Source organism: Salmo trutta, chromosome 27 (genome assembly GCF_901001165.1).
Source record: "Salmo trutta chromosome 27, fSalTru1.1, whole genome shotgun sequence".
In the NCBI taxonomy this organism is placed as follows: Eukaryota; Metazoa; Chordata; class Actinopteri; order Salmoniformes; family Salmonidae; genus Salmo; species Salmo trutta.
The window spans coordinates 37,816,285-37,835,992 of NC_042983.1; the positions used below are offsets into that span (position 1 = coordinate 37,816,285).

General features: G+C 42.6%; 1 protein-coding gene across 2 annotated transcripts in view; it reads left to right on the forward strand.

The window, feature by feature from the left end:
- The window catches only part of unc5ca (unc-5 netrin receptor Ca), a 275,938-nt gene extending 260,033 nt beyond the window's left edge, over window positions 1–15,905 (forward strand). For both annotated transcript variants that reach the window (XM_029717973.1, XM_029717974.1), the window contains 2 exons: window positions 10,575–10,756; window positions 13,316–15,905. In XM_029717973.1, coding sequence (XP_029573833.1) covers window positions 10,575–10,756; window positions 13,316–13,460 — 327 coding nt within the window. In that variant the 3' untranslated portion in view covers window positions 13,461–15,905. The remainder of the gene's footprint in view (window positions 1–10,574; window positions 10,757–13,315) is intronic.
- The last annotated feature ends 3,803 nt before the right edge of the window (window positions 15,906–19,708 follow it).

Genomic DNA, 19,708 nt, shown 5'->3' on the forward strand with positions numbered 1-19,708 from the left:
CAGCTCTGACTACACTCCAGACCTAAACCAGCTCTGACTTCTCTCCAGACCTAGGTCCAAATACTATTTGAAATATTTAGAATACTTTATTAAGCATTTGCTTTTGGCTGCCTGGAGTGCAGGATGAGACGAGTTTCCTCGTTTGCTTTTGACTCAATTTAACAGTCTGATGGCTTTGAGATAGATGCTGTTTTTCAGTCTTTTTATTTTATTTATTATTTCACCTTTATTTCACCTTTATTTAACCAGGTAGGCAAGTTGAGAACAAGTTCTCATTTACAACTGCGACCTGGCCAAGATAAAGCAAAGCAGTGTGACAAAAAACAACACAGAGTTACACATGGAACAAACAAGCGTACAGTCGATAACACATAAAAAAAGAAAGTCTATATACAGTGTGTGCAAATGGCGGGAGGAGGTAAGGCAATAAATAGGCCGTAGTAGCGAAGTAATTACAATTTAGCAAATTAACACTGGAGTGATAGATGAGCAGATGGTGATGTGCAAGTAGAAATACTGGTGTGAAAAAGAGCAGAAAAGTAAATTAAAACAGTATGGGGATGAGGTAGATTGGATGGGCTATTTACAGATGGGCTATGTACAGCTGCAGTGATCGGTTAGCTGCTCAGATAGCTGATGTTTAAAGTTAGTGAGGGAAATATAAGTCTCCAGATTCAGCGATTTTTGCAATTCGTTCCAGTCATTGGCAGCAGAGAACTGGAAGGAAAGGCGGCCAAAAGAGTTGTTGGCTTTGGGGATGACCAGTGAGATATACCTGCTGGAGCGCGTGCTACGGGTGGGTGTTGTTATCGTGACCAATGAGCTGAGATAAGGTGGAGCTTTACCTAGCATAGACTTATAGATGACCTGGAGCCAGTGGGTCTGGCGACGAACATGTAGCAAGGGCCAGCCGACTAGAGCATACAGGTCGCAGTGGTGGTTGGTATAAGGGGCTTTGGTGACAAAACGGATAGCACTGTGATAGACTGCATCCAGTTTGCTGAGTAGAGAATTGGAAGCTATTTTGTAAATGACATCGCCGAAGTCGAGGATCGGTAGGATAGTCAGTTTTACGAGGGTATGTTTGGCGGCGTGAGTGAAGGAGGCTTTGTTGCGAAATAGGAAGCCGATTCTAGATTTAATTTTGGATTGGAGATGTTTACTATGAGTCTGGAAGGAGAGTTTACAGTCTAACCAGACACCTAGGTATTTGTACCTAGGTGTCTGACATATTCTAAGTCAGAACCGTCCAAAGTAGTGATGCTAGTTGGGTGGGCGGGTGCAGGCAGCGAATGGTTGAAAAGCATGCATTTGATTTTACTAGCGTTTAAGAGCAGGTAGTCTGTGCAATGGTGATGCGTTGGACAGACCACACCACCCTCTGGAGAGCTCTGCGGTTGTAGGCTGTGGTTGCTGTAGCAGATGGTGTTACAGCCCGACAGGATGCTCTCCATTGTGAATCTGTAAAAGTTTGGGAGGGTCTTAGGTGTCAAGCCAAATTTCTTAAGCCACCTGAGGTTGAAGAGACGCTGTTGCGCCTTCTTCACCTCACTGTCTGTGTGGGTGGACCATTTCAGTTTGTCAGTGATGTGTACACCAAGGAACTTGAACTTCCACCTTCTCCACTACTGTCCCGTCGATGTGGATATGGGGTGCTCCCTCTGCTGTTTCCTGAAGTCCACGATCATCTCATTTGTTTTGTTGACGTTGAGTGAAAGGTTATTTTCCTGGCACCACACTCCCAGAGCCTCACCACGTCCTTGTAGGCCGTCTCGTCATTGTTGGTAATCAAGCCTACTACTGTTGTGTCATCTGCAAACTTGATGATTGAGTTGGAGGTGTGCTTGGCCACACAGTCATGGGTGAACAGAGAGTACAGGAGAGGGCTGAGCATGCACCCTTGTGGGGCCCCAGTGTTGAGGATCAGTGAAGTGGAGGTGTTGTTTCATACCTTCACCACCTAGGGGCGACACATCAGGAAGTCCACCCAGTTGCACAGGGCGGGGTTCAGACCCAGGGCCTTGAGCTTAATGATGAGCTTGGAGGGAACTATGGTGTTGAATGCTGAGCTGTAGTCTATGAACAGCATTCTTACATGGGTATTCCTCTTGTCCAGATGGGATAGGGCAGTGTGCAGTGTGATGGCGATTGCATAGTCTGTGGTTCTATTGGGGTAGTAAGCAAATTGAAGTGGGTCTATGATGACAGGTAAGGTAGAGGTGATGTGATCCTTGACTCGCTTCTCAAAGCACTCCATAATGACAGAAGTGAGTGATATGGGGCAATAGTCATTTAGTTCAGTTACCTTTGCTTTCTTGGGTACAGGAACAATGGTGGCCATCTTGAAGCATGTGGGGACAGCAGACTGGGATAGGGAGAGATTTAATATTTCCGTAAATACACCAGCCAGCTGGTCTGCGCATGCTCTGGGGACATGGCTAGGGATGCCGTCTGGGCCGGCAGCCTTGCGAGGGTTAACACGCTTAAATGTCTTACTCACATCGGCCAGGAGAGCCTGAAGGAGAAGGAGAGCCCACAGTTCTTGGTAGTGGGCCACTTCCGTGGCATTGTGTTAACCTCAAAGTGGGCGAAGAAGTTGTTTAGCGTGTCCGGAAGCAAGACGTCGGTGTCCGCGACGTGGCTTGTTTTCCTTTTGTAGTCCGTGATTGTCTGTAGACCCTGCCACATACGTCTTGTGTCTGAGCCGTTGAATTGCGACTCCACTTTGTCTCTATTCTGGTGTTTTTCCTGTTTGATTGCCTTGCAGAGGGAATTTTTAAATAACATAATTTTAAAAATGTAACCTTTATTTAACTAGGCAAATTCTTATTTACATTGACGGCCTACCCCGGCCAAACCCCTACGACACTGGGCCAATTGTGCGCCGCCCTATGGGAATAACTACACTGTTTGTATTCTGACATATTCCCAATCACCTTGCCATGTTTAAATGTGGTCGTTCACTCTTTTAGTTTTGCACGAATGCTGCCATCTATCAATGGTTTCTGGTTAGGGTAGGTTTTAATAGTCACGGTGGGTACAGCATCTCCTATACACTTTTTCACCATTTCAGTATATTCGTCGATATTTTTCTCAGAAGCTACCTGGAACATATCAGTCCGTGTGATCAAAACAGTCTTGTAGCATGGATTTCGATTGGTCAGACCAGCGTTGAATAGGCCTTAGCACAGGTACTTCCTGTTTGAGTTTCTGCCTATAGGAAGGGAGGAGCAAAATGGAGTCGTGGTCAGATTTGCCGAAAGGAGGGCAGGGGAGGCCCTTGTAGGCATTCCAAAAGTTGGAGTAGCAGTGCGAGTGTTTTAGCAGCGTGAATACTACAGTCAATGTGTTGATAGAACTTCGGCAGCCTAGTCCTCAAATTCGCTTTGTTAAAATCCCCATCTACAATAAATGCAACCTCAGGATATGTTGTTTCCAGTTTGCATAAAGTCCGGTGAAGTTCTTTGAGGGCCGTCGTGGTATCGGCTTGAGGGGGGATATACACGGCCGTGACTATAACCAAAGAAAATTATTTTGGGAGATAATACAGTCAGCATTTGATGGTAAGGGATTCTAAGTCGGGTGAACAAAAGGACTTGAGTTCCTGTATGTTATCACAATTACACCATGAGTCGTTAATCATGACCATACACCCCTGCCCTTCTTCTTCCCGGAGAGATATTTATTCCTGTCTGCGCGATGAACTGACAACCCAACTGGCTGGACCGACTCAGACAGTATATCCCGAGAGAGCCATGTTTCCATGAAACAGAGTATGTTACAATCCCTGATGTCTCTCTGGAAGGAGATCCTCGCCCTGAGCTCATCCACTTTATTGGCCAGAGACTGAACATTAGCAAGTATTATACTCTGAACCGGTGGGTGGTGTGTGCGCCTCCTAAGTTGGATATTGGGCTAATAATGTAAGAAATAATAAATAAAAAAACAAAGTACTGCAAAGTTTCCTAAGAGCTAGAAGCAAGGCAGCCCTCTCTGTCAGCGCCATTGTCATCTCCATACCACAGTCTGGGTAATATTGGCATCTCTATACCACAGTCTGAGTAATATTGGCATCTCTATACCACACTCTCTGACATTGACCTTGCCAGAGAAAAGAGACTTCCATGAAAAGATGATCACATACTGCTCTTCTACTAAGAGAAAGTAGCTAACCAAATTTTTACTTTAAATAGACAGTCCAGGACTGGCACACACTAACCTTTTTAAAACATTTATCTACAGGGGTTTAGGGTACACGGTACTGGACTTTCAGCACTTTGATTTTCCTGCGGTGTCAAAACAGGGACAACCATGTAGCAAGCCATGTCATGTGAAAGCATTGTGGATTGTGCCTATTCTTTTTGTGGAAAGCTTTTTGAACCTCTAATCAATTGCCCTTCATTCTCATTTTTTTCAGCTGTCAATGAAATAGAATGATGTTTTTCTTAAACAGATAACATTATTGCTAATTCTACAGTAATGTCCACAAAACACTAGTCATTTTAGTATATACTACAATTTTTACTATAGTAATACTACAATATGTATAGTATAGTACACTTTGCAACACTGTAGTGTTTTTGTGGACATGACTGTAGTATTCTGTCGTGACGTTGGATTGATTACTGTAACGACTGCTGTTCATCGAATGGTTAACTGTTTATAATTACATGATTAAATGAATCAGGTAATTATTAACTCAGTAACCTGGGGCACCATGGGAAAGTTTGGCTTTATTGAGTTTCTATTTCCCAAATTAACTCAAGGAATATCAGAATATCGATTTTACAACAGTCGCTAATTAATTAATTTCCTCTACAGTCATTCTGAACGTCACATTATCCGGGAATCTGAACAAACCCAAGTCCCACTAAATAAGTCCATACCACACCAATTGAGTTGATTATTTATTTACTAACAAGCTAAAATGATAATATAAGATACATATACACAAACACACAGTCTAAGCTATTGATTAGAACTTAGTACAATGAAACAGGTCCCTAGCGGACCAACACAATATGACACGTGTTACACAAAATGGGGATTTAAAAAGAGAGAGAAAGAGAGAGTGCACGAGAGAAAAGCACACTAGGGTACATTTGTAAACTATGCTTAGTTTAACCCTAACCTTGCCCCGAACTGCTGCTCTTATGGGTCAGAATATAATGATGTAATTACGTGTCGAAGGTCTCCGATGGGGTATCTCCTCGTGGACCGAGTTACAACTTCTCCTCTGATGGCGACACTTCTGTTGTTACCAGGTGTAACTCTCTGGATTGTCCACACGATGTCAGTGTCCTTTCTCGTAGTGGTTGGTTTCCTCGCCCTTGTTCTGAAAGGAGTCTTCTGAGGACAGCCAGTCGTGTAGCTCAGGGCTCCAGTGTAGGAATGAAAGCAGTGTAGACACGATTCCTTGGAGAGTGGTAACCAGGTGGTCCTGCTTGAATTCACCCTCTTAGACGCAGCTACTCATCCGTAGCATAGATAGATAAGAGGTTCCTTTGTCTTCTTGAACCTCGTGTTGCGTTTTGAGGTTGCTGACTACTCAGACCTTGGCTGCAGCTCTTGGTCACCTAGTCATGATGTTAATTCTTAACGCACATGTTGTAGACCCTCGGGTCAGAAATGGGTGTTTCCGCCTTCAGGGAAAGTTCTCTGGGCGTAACTAGTTACGAGGCAAGGTCTGGATTTTACTCAGACCCAATTTAGACAACTAACTTCACATTTCATCTTTACAAAAACATTCTCTTTGATCTGGACATTTTCCACACAACGTACCGTATGCAAACATCAGGTAAATATTCAAGTTGCAATGTTTTCGTTATAACGTTGTCATTTAACTTTTAATAACAGAACAAAAATGACATTCATTTTCATATTCTATCTATCGTCATTACTACCATTTTGGCTGATGAAACATATTGTCCCAAAATCCATTTATTGCATGTTACTGTTCTGAGGTAGGTTCTCCATAGGCCCATCATACATTCCATTCCTCCACAGTGAAAGGACAAAGGGATTTTGTCTGCTGCTTTAAGATTTACATTGGGCGTGAGGTGTCATAAAACCCCCCACCTCCATACCTCTCGATCTCTCCCCCTCTAGCGGGTGTGAGAGATGTCTCTTGTAGGAGTGTGGTCAACGGTAACCTGACCCGAACAGGCCAGTCATGACAATTCACTGTAGTGTTTTTTCTGAAGTTTACTATATTATTCACCACTACAGTCATGTCCACAAAAACACCACAGTGAATACTACACAACAACACTACAGTGAATACTAAATAAAATACAAATGAAAAACTATGTTTTTAATGTCACATACACAAGATAGGTGCAGTGAAATGTGTTGTTTTACAGGGTATATTTTTCAGCCATAGTAGAGCAAATTGAAGTGCCTTTCACAAGGACACATCAACAGAGGTTTAACCTTGTCGGTTCTGGAATTCAAACCAGCGACCTTTCGCTGCCAGGCCCAATGCTCTAACCTCTAGGCTACCTGCTGCCCTACAGTCATGCTACAGTCATGTCCACAAAAATACTACAGTAAATACTATAGTATATCAATATAGTAATGCTACATTATTTCAACCATAGTATACTATAGTATTTTTTCATATGGGTTGTCAGTCTAAATTCTAGCATAGAAGCAGACGAGAGTTGATATGTTGATGAGGGTATATTCATCAACACACTTAATATCTATGTTGAGGGCCCGTTAGTGTGACTATGAGGGGTTGGATGTACAGTGCCGTGAAAAAGTATTTGCCTCCTTTCTGATTTTCAACATTTTTGCATATTTTTTATATTTAATGTTATCAAATCTTCAACAAAACCTAATATTAGATAAAGGGAGCCTGAGTTTACAAATAACAAAATAAATTAGACTTATTTTATTTATTTAATGAACAGTTTAATCTGCTGTTGTCCGCTATTGACCCCATCTGCTGTTGACCCCGTCTGCTGTTAACTTCCCTCTTGTAGTACTTGTGCTGGTGTCTGCCTGCTTTTCTGTCGCTGTGTAAAAGCCCATGTGTGGTCCAGGCTGGGTATCAAACAAAGCTATTTTGATCAATCTGCTTGTCTTTCCGACAGCGTAAGAAGTGCTGTTTCACTAAGGGCTAAGTAGACTTGTAATACAAATCGTTTGTATCAACAGAGTTTATTTTCCATTTCATATCAATGATCCCTTTTCTTTTTTAGTAGAAATGCTGTTTTGGCAGATAGAGGAAAGAGCAGAGCTATGGGACGGGTTCTCTTTGTTTGTTATTGGAATTCATCAGGAAAAGCATTTATAATCAGGCAGAGCGGCCAACTGGGATGAAAACCGGAATTATGGGACAATTCCTCCCAGTAAGACATGCAATGTTGTATGTGTTTGTGCGTGCGTGCTTGTAAGTGTGTGAGAGAGAGAGAACAACAGCCAGATGCAGTATAAAGAGGCTTCAGTGGAGAACAGGCACCATTTTTGGACAGGAACTGATGTAGGAGGAGGAGGAGGAGACACCCTAGCATGTTCACAAGGGTAGTTATTTAACGTATATTTATTATTCCCTGCTTTGAAATGCCCGCTGTGGGGCTTTTCTATTCGCCTGCTGTTTGAGTACAGTATCAGCCAGCATACTCACACACCTTCGCACTCACTCACTCACTCACTCACTCACTCACTCACTCACTCACTCACTCACTCACTCACTCACTCACTCACTCACTCACTCACACAAACACACACATATATTAATGTTTCATACACATCACAACTGCTGCTACCAGATTTACTATTGCTAATATTGCACAGTTTAAGGACTTGCCCCCTCCCCCCCTAATCCCCCCTTTCTCTGATACATGTATAAATATTGGACAATAAATTGTGCCTTCCTGTATGAAATGCTAAAATGTTTATTATATTCTACTGCCATGTGTCTTTCATCATTAGAGGTTGAAGCAGAGCAGCTGTCGACGCCCTATTGCATTTGCTCCCGTTCGTTATTGTTATTATTATGTTCCTTTTTCTGCCATTTTGGTGAAAATATTCCCATTTCCATGAGATGAAAAGGCCCAAGACTGTGCGATTTAGCAACTTGGTAAAGGCCCAAGGGCCACACCCTCTAATGCAATACCATGCCAATTGGCCACATGGTGGTGGTTTAACAAGTGATTGAAAATGCTAACTTTGTAAGGTCAGCCACGCACCCCATGTGATCTAGAGTGATGACATTTATTTGCAAAACTTGATATATGGCATCTATGGACCAAGGTCTGTAAATGCACTATACTCCAGACTAGTACGTCAAACACCATGGCCATAACTGACCAATAAACATTCACGTGGGTGTGGTGGGTGTGGTCTGTCACATATATCCATATAAATCAGTCACGGATAAACACTGTCACGGCTTAACATATGCAAGCACATTCATATCGACCACACAGTGACGATATAACACTGTATATCTTCATCTGTATAACACTGTATATCTATATCTTCATCTGTCTGACTCTGAGACATGGAATTTGGCACACATGCTCAAGGATATGAGTCTAGCTAACCTGTAAAATATGGTTGAGGTTGGCCACATTGTGGCGCTGTTGGACAGGAAAAAGCATGAATATGTGAACACCTGCTCTTCGAACATCTCAGTCCAAAATAATGGGCATTAATATAGAGTTATAACAGCCTCCACTCTTCTGGGAAGGCTTTCCACTAGATGTTGAAGCATTGCTACAGGGACTTGCTTCCATTCAGCCATGAACATTAGTGAGGTTGGGCACTGTTGTGGGGCGATTGGGCCTGGCTCGCAGTCGATGTTCCAATTCATTCCAAAGGTGTTCGATGGGGTTGAAGTCAGGGCTCTGTGCATGTCAGTCAAGTTCTTCCACACAAACCATTTCTGTATAGACCTCGCTTTGTGCACGGGACATTGACATGTTGAAACAGGAAAGGGCCTTCCCCAAATGGTTGCCACAAAGTTGGAAGTACAGAATCGTCTAGAATGTCATTGTAGGCTGTAGCGTTAAGATTTCCCTTCACTGGAACTAAGGGGCCTAGCCAAATCATGAAAACTGCCCCAGACCATTATTCCTCCTCCACCAAACTTTACAGTTGGCAACATGTATTCGGGCAGGTAGTGTTCTCCTGGCATCCGACAAACCCAGATTCGTCCATTGGAATGCCAGATGGTAAAGCGTGATTCATCACTCTGGGGAACGCATTTCCACTGCTCCAGAGTCCAATGGCGGCGATCTTTACAGCACTCCAGCCGGAGCTTGGCATTGCACATGGTGATCTTAGGCTTGTGTGTGGCTGCTCAGGCCATGGAAACCCATTTCAAGAAGCTCCCGACAAACAGTTATTGTGCTGATGCTGCTTCCAGACGCAGTTTGGAACTCTGTAGTCAGTGAAGCAACCGAGGACAGACGATTTTTACACGCTACACGCTTCAGCACTCAGCGGTCTCGTTCTGTGAGCTTGTGTGGCCTACCGTTGTTGCTCCTAGACGTTTCCACTTCACAATAACAGCACTTCCAGTTTTTGCAGGGCAGAAATTTGACGAACTGACTTGTTTGAAAGGTGGCATCCTATGACGGTGCCATGTTGAAAGTCACAGAGCTTTTCAGTAAGGCCATTCTACTGCCAATGTTTGTCTATGGAGATTGCATCGCTGTGTGCACATTTCTTTACACCCGTCAGCAATGGGTGTGGCTGAAATAGCCGAATCCACTAATTTGAACAAATTTTAGGGGTGTTCACATACTTTTGTATATATAGTGTAACAAATCTGGTTCAGCAGTTCTGGAGAAGACGTTTAACGTAACATCATTGAAAAATGGTCCAAAATATATCAAAAGCAAATAATATTGCATGATCAGTTTGATTTTGAGTTCTGATATTTGGCAAGCTTAGTAAGAAGTACTGTAATTCATCCTAGGGCAGTGTCACCAATTTGTCCTGATGGTTTCACAGTTGGCACACAGCTGAACCCCGGCAACACTGCTTGCAGCTTTAATTTCTTATTGTTGTTGCATTGTCGAGTGGAAACCTGCAAGTAAGCATTTCATTGGATGATAAATACCAAGTGGTCCATTGTGGCTCAGTTGGTAGTGCATGGTGCTTGCAACGCCAGGGTTGTGGGTTTGATTCCCATGGGGGACTACTTAGGAAAATGTATGCATTCTCTGGATTAGAGCTTCTGCTAAAGTAATGGAAACTTAAAACACATGCAGTTGTTTTGTTCTTCTATCCTCATGGGGACCTAAAATGTATTTCCATTCAAAATCCTATTTTCCCTAAACCTAACCCAATCATCTTACCCTAACCTTAACACGTAACCCTAAACCTAACTCCTAACCCTAAAGATAACCAGTAAACCCTAATTGCAACCCTAAACCTAACCCCTAAGTTTAAAATAACCTTTGTCTTCATGGGGACATGTTGTTTAACTATCCTTGTGGGGACTTTGGGGGATTTTAGGTCCCCAAAAGCATAGAAGAACCCCCCGCCCCCCCTCCCTCAGCCCTGTCATCACACAGCTAACGCTCTTTGTTTGTGTGTCTGTCTGTTCTCCATCTCAGGACACCCAGAACATCGACACGTCTCTCATGGACCCGGCTAGCAACATCACCACCCTGGTGGGGCTCAACGCCTTCCGTATCCCTCTCTCCATCAGACAGAAGCTCTGTGGCAGTCTGGACGCACCCCAGACCAGAGGATCCAATGACTGGAGGATGCTGGCCCACAAACTCAACCTGGACAGGTCAGAGGGAACAACCCAGCACATACAGCGCCTTCAGGAAGCATTCACACCCCGTGACTTTGTTGTGTTGCAGCCTGAATTTAAAATTGATTAAACTGAGATGTTGTCACTGGCTACTTTACCCCATATTGTCAACGTGGAATTATGTTCTTCTACATTTTTACAAATTAATTCAAAATTAAAAGCTGAAATGTCTTGAGTCAATAAATATTCAACCTCTTTGTTATGGCAAGCCTAAATAAGTTCAGGAGTAAAAATTTGCTTAAAAGTCACACAAGTTGCATGGACTCACTGTGTGCAAAAATATGTGTTTAACATGATTTTTGAATAACTACCTCATCTATGTACCATACACATACACTTATCTGTAAGGTCCCTCAGTCTAGCAGTGAATTTCAAACACAGATTAAACCACAAACAGGGAGGTTTTCCAATGCCTCGCAAAGAACGGCACCTATTGGTAGATGGGTAACAATAAAGAAGGCAGACATTGAATATCCATTTGAGCATGGTGAAGTCATTAATTACACTTTGGATGGTGTATCAATACACCCAGTGACTACAAAGATAGAGGAGAATACAATGTTGTTGATCCATCATCAGTTGTTACTCCACAATACTAACCTAAATGACAGAGTGAAAAGAAGGAAGCCTGGATATAATAAAAAATATTCCAAAACAGGCATCCTGTTTACATTAAGGCGCTAAAGTAAAATTGCAAAGAAATTAACTTTATGTCCTGAAAACAAAGTGTTATGTTTGGGTCAAAGCCAACACAACACATCACTGAGTACCAGTCATCATATTTTCAAGTATGGTGGTGGCTGCATCATGTTATGGGTATGCTTGTTATCGGCAATGACTAGGGAGGTTTTTAGGATGAAAGGAAACGGAATAGAGCTAAGCACAGGGAAAATCCTAGTTCAGTCTGCTTTCCAACAGATACTGGGAGACAAATTCACCTTTCATTAGGACAATAACCTAAAACATAAGGCCAAATATGCACCGGAGTTGTTTACCAAGACGACATTGAATGTTCCTGAGTGGCGTAGTTACAGTTTTGACTTAAATCGGCTTGAAAATCTTTGGCACGACTTGAAAATGTCTGTTCAAAAAGGATTAACAACTTGACAGAGCTTGAAGAATTCAAAAAATTATGATATGCAAATATTGTACAATCTAGGTGTGCAATGCCCTTAAAGACAACGACTCACAGCTGTAATCGCAGGTGATTCTAACATGTATTGACTCAGGGGTGTGGATACTTATGTAAATGATATATTTCTGGATTTCATTTTCAATATATTTCAATTCAGGCTGTAACACAACAACATGTGGAATATGTCAAGGGGTATGAATACTTTCTGAAGGCACTGTACATACATACAGCTTCCCATCCCCCAATTCTAACCTTAACCTTTATTGGGGGACATGCAAAACTGACCAAAGATCAGTGTCTAGGGGCAACTTCACCCTACACCCTTGCACACCACCTTATAAATGCACACAATGATGTCACATCCTCACCACCTACCCCATCCATAATTGTGGTGACCCTTGCCTATGTAGGCAAGCTATGACTGTCCTCGAGTGGGTTAACCCGATTTGAAGCAGTGGTTAGCAAGACTTCAGACATAGACCCATGTTTATCACCAAGATACATTTTTAGATTAAGACAGCTGACACACATGTGGATGGAGAGAGTGAGACAAGTGAGCAACAGAAGATGAGGAAGGGAGGGAGGAAGGGAGGGAGCGAGAGAAGGCAGAAGCGGGGTCCTAAAGTCAAGCCTCTCCCCCCTCTTCTCTGACTGTGCACTGGGGGGGAAGGCAGAGGCTGCTTAAGTTAGTTCACGTCTAAGCATCCTACTCCTCATCCTTAAGTTAGTTTACGTCTAAGCAGGAGCAGCCTCATCCTGAATTTAGTTCACGTCTAAGCAGGAGCATCTTCATCCTTAAGTTAGTTCACGTCTAAGCATCCTACTCCTCATCCTTAAGTTAGTTCACGTCTAAGCAGGAGCAGCCTCATCCTTAAGTTAGTTCACGTCTAAGCAGGAGCATCTTCATCCTTAAGTTAGTTCACGTCTAAGCAGGAGCATCTTCATCCTTAAGTTAGTTCACGTCTAAGCAGGAGCATGTTCATCCTTAAGTTAGTTCACGCCTAAGCAGGAGCACCCTCATCCTGAATTTAGTTCACGTTTAAGCAGGAGCATCTTCATCCTTAAGTTAGTTCACGTCTAAGCAGGAGCACCCTCATCCTGAATTTAGTTCACGTCTAAGCAGGAGCATCTTCATCCTTAAGTTAGTTCACGTCTAAGCAGGAGCATCCTCATCCTTAAGTTAGTTCACGTCTAAGCAGGAGCAGCCTCATCCTTAAGTTAGTTCACGTCTAAACAGGAGCATCCTCATCCTTAAGTTAGTTCACGTCTAAGCAGGAGCAGCCTCATCCTTAAGCACAGGGGTGGAGAGAGAACTGCTCTAAAGATGGCTTCATTATGGTGTTGGACATGAACGCGACCCTGTTTTTTTTACCACAAAGGTGTCTCTTGTTGTCTCTCAGGTATCTGAACTATTTTGCCACCAAGTCCAGTCCCACAGGGGTGATCTTGGACCTGTGGGAGGCCCAACACTTCCCAGACGGGAACCTCAACAGACTGGCTGCCGTGCTGGAGGAGATGGGTCGCCACGACAGCCTGGTCCCATGACGACGGAGCGCTGACACCCGAGGACCGGACCAGGGACCATCTGAATGGGTCTGAGTCACGGACACCGACGGACACAAACAGACCAACGCACAGACAGACAATGTCCTGACTGTCACCCATGGCAATGGTCGGGACAAAAAAACACGTGTGGGTGGGAGAAATTAGTGAGCAAAAAGACCTTGTTGTTGATGTGTGATCCGAGTCGTTCTCTTTGCTGTGATTATTTTGTATTGGGGGACAACAGAAAGAAAACTAATCCTGGAGATCCTATTGTTATCCTGGGCTGTGCGTTCCTTGGTACAGTCTGCTTTTCTTTTATACAGTTTCCTAGGAAACGGTCTATTCTGCTGTCCATATATGTGGATGATTTCCTACTTCAGACTTTACTAACGTATGTAGGCTACTCAGTGACTGTCGCTCAGTCAGAATAGGGAGACAGACAAGGAGCGAAAAGGGACAAGTATTGAAGTGGAGTCCTTGGAATAATGTAGTTATGCGATATGGAGAACCGAATGCAGTCCATTTTTTCCGCACCACCAATACTACCCATACATTGGTTCTGTTGATTACATTTAGCTTGTGTTGATTTCCCTAAATATGTTTAATCATGATTTTAATTTCAGGATTCAAGGTGTGGTGAAGAAACTCTTATGTCTTTCTACCCTTTTGTCTAATTTGTTTCATTGTGGTTTTGTTGATCTCTAGCGCCATCCTGTGGCCTTTGGGAAAATAACAACATCTATCTTATAATCGTGTCTGAACCGTGTAAATACATGAATAACAAGTACATTCTAATGGCATTATACTCTTGCTTTATTGTTAATCATTATTCATTTGTATTGTGATTTATTTTCAGTTAGAGCTGTGAACTGTAGGGAGGGGGCTAGCTAACACATTAGCTTTGTTGTTCGAAATTGCCTATTTTGCAGAACAACTGTGCATTTGAGCACTGGCCGCTTTTGTTGGGGATAAATGTGCAGAGAATTATTGAGGTCAAGCATATCTGGGTCTTACTGATAGAGAATAAAGTGGGTGTGGGTGGGGACTGGAGTACAGTGAAGTTGCCCCTAGACGCTGATCTTGGGTCAGTTTTGCATTTCCCCAACTAATGGTTAAGGTTATGATTGGAGGAGTCAAAGCTGTACCTAGAGGAGCGGGTGGGACTGCCTGTTTCTGCTCTGGAGTTACACCATATCAAACTGATCTGAGACCAGAGGGGAGAGGCCAATACCATAATATGGAGAAAAGATGCAATGAAATGTGGACATAAAAGCCTCAGTTGCATTAAGTTGGACTGCCTTATTTTCCCAACTTATACAGGTACATAGTTGAATATGGCAACGGCTATTTGACTAGCTATGTTCTACATTCTGTCCTTCATTATCTCACTTGATGTCATTCAGAAGAGGAGTTGGATTTTGGTTTCAAAGAAAATAAAAATCTTTACCATAGAATAACTAGTTTGGCATGACAATGAGTTGATTTGATAGCATACAAAGATCTGGGACCAGGCTATAGAATAACATACATGCAATGACAGCATACAACTTTCAATATCAATATAGGTGTTAGATAGTAGTCTGTCCCACCTCGTATTACGATACTTACAGTATGCATTTCTTCAATGTCAAAATGTGGGGCTCAAAACAACTCTAGAATGGAAGACAAAGCTGCATATTAAGCTGTTTGTGTAGATGTGGAAAACCTGCTTAGCTATAACGTAGACAAAGTTTCAGGAAGGTAAAATAGAAGCCAAAACTTTCTTCAGTTTCATAACAAACTGAACCGTGAATACGTGGACTACAGGGACGCAGAGTATCATAGTTTGAAAAGCGCTCACACTTGCAGCCTGTTTCAAAATGTCCACATTGCCATATATGGCCATATGTTCCACAGCGCATTAACAGGGTGAATGCTGAGAGAATTAAAAAGGGATATTTTTCATGTAGAAAGAAAAGAGTGCATGTTGACCAACAAAGTGAAATATACAACACAGGGATGTTAATGTGACAGCCTGCGTTAGAAGATATCAAAGTATGTAAATGTTTTATGATGTACAGAATACCACTGTCAAATACATTTTTGGCTGTTTCAGTACAGTATATAAAAAGAGCAGTACAGTTAGATACTAGTTTGTATGATTACCAGTTTGGTTTATTTTGTTTTTGGTAAAAGCTGTGTCTACTATGCAAACTTGGCATCCTTTACAAACAAATTATATTAATAGAGCTGTGCTAGTAAGTGCATTTTATTTTATTATCTGGATAAAAAGTATTAATGATATAATTTGTGTTAGTGTAGTGAGGTTGTCGTCCACTCTAGTTTGGCTTCATGACGCCGCCGCTGACTCTCCCAAAACGCTTGCATCTCCTCAGTTTCTGTACAAAGTGTAAGAAAGAATTTTTAAGACTGTTAATAAATTATATTTATAAGCAATGCTGAAAATGAGTACTGATGTGGTCTTATGTTAATGCATGAGCTAGTTTAGCTCTGGTCCAGAGCGTTAGTGTACGTTCCTCCACTACTAATATTATTAGTGGAGGAATGTGCCCTGGACCTAACGCCATGGACCAGAGCTAGAGTCAGTGCTACATTAGGCCAAACACATCATTGAAGTAAGACATATTGCCCGGTGTTCAGCAACATATTACAATGCGAAGATCGACCAAAGTATGAACTCTGCACACGTCTCGCTTTTGACTTGAATATGCATCAGAAAATCAGCCACAACAGTAGTTAAGGCATCAGGAGTATGGAACTGTTTTATTGGGGGAATGTTAAGCCTAGTACATTGATTCATCTCTGTCTCATCAACATATCTCTTTACAGGCCTAATATCGCACAGACCACTGAGGAAAAGTAGGGCAGGCACTCATTCTGTGCACAATTCAACCACAACAACCTATTCTTCATGTCTAACTCTATTACAATGATAGTACCTCAGATGTACCTTGGAATAAAAGAGGGGGGTACTGTAGATTACCGATAAAATGTCTGCCCCCTCTTCCTCCTCTTGTATACTGAGGAGAGACAGTGTAGCGAGAGAAAGAGAGAGAGAGTGAATGGTAGATTGAGAAGGATACCCAGTGATGCCCTTCAAATTTCTTTAGGAGGTTTTGTAAGGTTGGACAAAGTACCCAGCAAGCAATGAGGAATCGGCCCAGAAGCGGCCCTCTTCCGGGGGGCCGGAACTGATTGAATCGGCCCGGTGTCGGACTCGGCCCGGAATCAAAATGGACTGCCCAGAATTGGCCCAAGTACATCAAGGCCGTTTCCATCTATCGGAATTCAGCCGACTTTGCCGTCATCTTACCAGAATCCCCCCAGAAGCGGCCCGATGCAAATTTAAATACATGTCTACAAAATTACCCGATTTAGTCATTTTAAATATTATTAAATTACATGTTATACATACAAATTATACCCATCCACAAAAAAACATTTTGTGTCGAAGGAAACACCATACACCTGGTGACCGTGTCAGTTTGCATGCGCCTGGCCCGCCACAGGAGTCATTACAGTGCGATGGGACAAGGACATCCCTGCCGGCCAAACCCTCCCAATTGTGTATCGCCTCATGGGTCTCCTGGTCGCGGCCGGCACGGGTCTCAAATCAGCATCTGTAGCAACGCAGTTTGCTGCTACGATGCAGTGTCTTAGTCCGCTACGCCACTCGGGAGGCTCCATCTACAAAGTTTTTAATGCTTATCAATTGCCTTGCACAAAGTATCAAAATAATACACATGACTCTTAAAGAATTGAATGTATATATTAATGTATTTTTTGATCACAGAAACAATGAGAAAATATGTAAAAATAAATAATGAAATATTAAATTATATAAAGCAGCCCGTGTAATCGTCTGCCAAAGAGTAGCCTGAATCGGCCCGAGCCCCAAGTAATACATTTGAGCCAGATAACTCTCACCTGAATCGGCCTGAGCCCCAAGTAATACATTTGGGCCAGATAACTCACACCGGAATCGTCCTAAGCTCAATCCCCGCATCCTAGCCATAAGTAATGCTGCCAAAGGCTGCCCAGACTCGGGCCACATGACGTCGGCCGAGTCTGACTCTCAGCCGAGTGCCTCGACTCTCAGCCGAGTGCCTCGACTCTCAGCCGGAATCGGCCCAGATCCACTGTGCTAGCTGGGTAGTTGAGTAGGATGGACGGCACACGGTCTGACACACTGACTAGCTGTACTTCAGCAGCTTTTACAAAAGACTGTAAAAAAAAAGTGTGAAGTGTAAGTTCTGTAGATACCTAAACTGGAGAAACAGGAAAGTCTCAGCAAAATTCCAGTCAGATGCAAATGTATTAGCGGTTAGCCTTAGTTGCTGGTACCGCTAATATCTGTCCAGGTATCCTGCCAACCAAAAGTCTGAGGAGCTGCTTGGCGTAGCAGCTAGCCTAGCTGCTAACTAGTTATCAAGCTAGCAAGATTTTCAGAACTATGTGGAGTACCAGCGTTAGCCTACATTGTCATCCAAAGCCTGTGGGCGTAACAGAGAGGACAGTGTTTTATCAAAGGTGAAGGATCTTTCAAAAAAACAAAACGGTTCTACAAGAAGTTAAAACAACAGGAAAATTGTTTCAAGAGCTTTGTCCAAATACTGATGGACTCAAGTAACAAAATGGACGGTCTGACCAGAGAGGTCCAGGAACTTAAGAACAGTTTGCAGTTCTCCCAAGGAGAGGTGGATGTCTTGAAAGAGATTTGGAGCAAGATGACATTAAACTGTAAGTCCACGCGAGATGACATCAGCATTGTTTGTGAATCATTATTACAGATGACTGGGAAAACAGACTAGCAGGACAGTCCAGGAGAAATAACATCGTTGTAGATGGCATACCAGAGTCTTCACATGAGAACTGGGCCGAGTCTGAGGAGTAAGAAAACTGATCACTGAAAAGCTGCAGATGGATCATAGGAAGACTAAGGGGGGAGTATTCGATAATGTTTCCGGTCGCCTTGCCATGATTAAAAGCAGTGGTTCGCGCTTTCAGTTTTGCGCGAATGCTGCCATCAATCCACAGTTTCTGGTTGAGGAAGGTTTTAATAGTCACCGTGGGTACAACATCACCAATGCACTAATGCTAATAAACTCGCTCACCGAATCAGCGTATACATCAGTGTTGTTGTCTGAGGCTATCCGGAACATATCCCAGTCCACGTGATCAAAGCAATCTTGAAGCGTGGAATCCGACTGGTCGGACCAGCGTTGAACAGACCTGAGCATGGGCGTTTCCTGTTTTAGTTTCTGTCTATAGGCTGGGAGAAATAAAATGGAGTCGTGGTCAGATTTGCTGAAAGGAGGGCGAGCGAGGGCTTTGTATGCGTCGCAGAAGTTAGAGTAGCAATGATCCAGAATGCTGCCAGCCCGGGTCTCGCATTCGATATGCTGATAAAATTTATGGAGCTTTGTTTTCAGATTAGCTTTGTTAAAATCCCCAGCTTCAATAAATGCAGCCTCAGGATATGTGGTTTCCAGTTTACATAGAGTCCAATGAAGTTCTTTGAGGGCCGTCGAGGTGTCTGCTTGGGGGGGATATGCACGGCTGTGATTATATCTCACATCTCAAATAGGGCTACTTAATGTTACAGTGAGGGAAAAAAGTATTTCATCCCCTGCTGATTTTGTACGTTTGCCCACTGACAAAGAAATGATCAGTCTATAATTTTAATGGTAGGTTTATTTGAACAGTGAGAGACAGAATAACAACAAAAAAATACAGAAAAACGCATGTCAAAAATGTTATAAATTGATTTGCATTTTAATGAGGGAAATAAGTAAAATCAGCAGGAGATCAAATACCTTTTTCCTTCACTGTATATACACTACCGTTCAAAAGTTTGGGGTCACTTAGAAATGTCCTTGTTTTTGAAAGAAAAGCAAATTTTTTGGTCCATTAAAATAACATCAAATTGATCATAAATACAGTGTAGACATTGTTAATGTTGTAAATGACTATTATAGTTTGAAACAGCAGATTTTTTATGGAATATCTACATAGGTGTACTGACGCCCATTATCAGCAACCATCACTCCTGTGTTCCAATGGCACGTTGTGTTAGCTAATCCAAGTTTATCATTTTAAAAGGCTAATTGATCATTAGAAAACCCTTTTACATTTATGTTAGCATAGCTGAAAACTGTTGTCTTGATTAAAGAATCAATAAAACTGGCATTCTTTAGACTAGTTGAGTATCTGGAGCATCAGCATTTGTGGTTTCGATTACAGGCTCT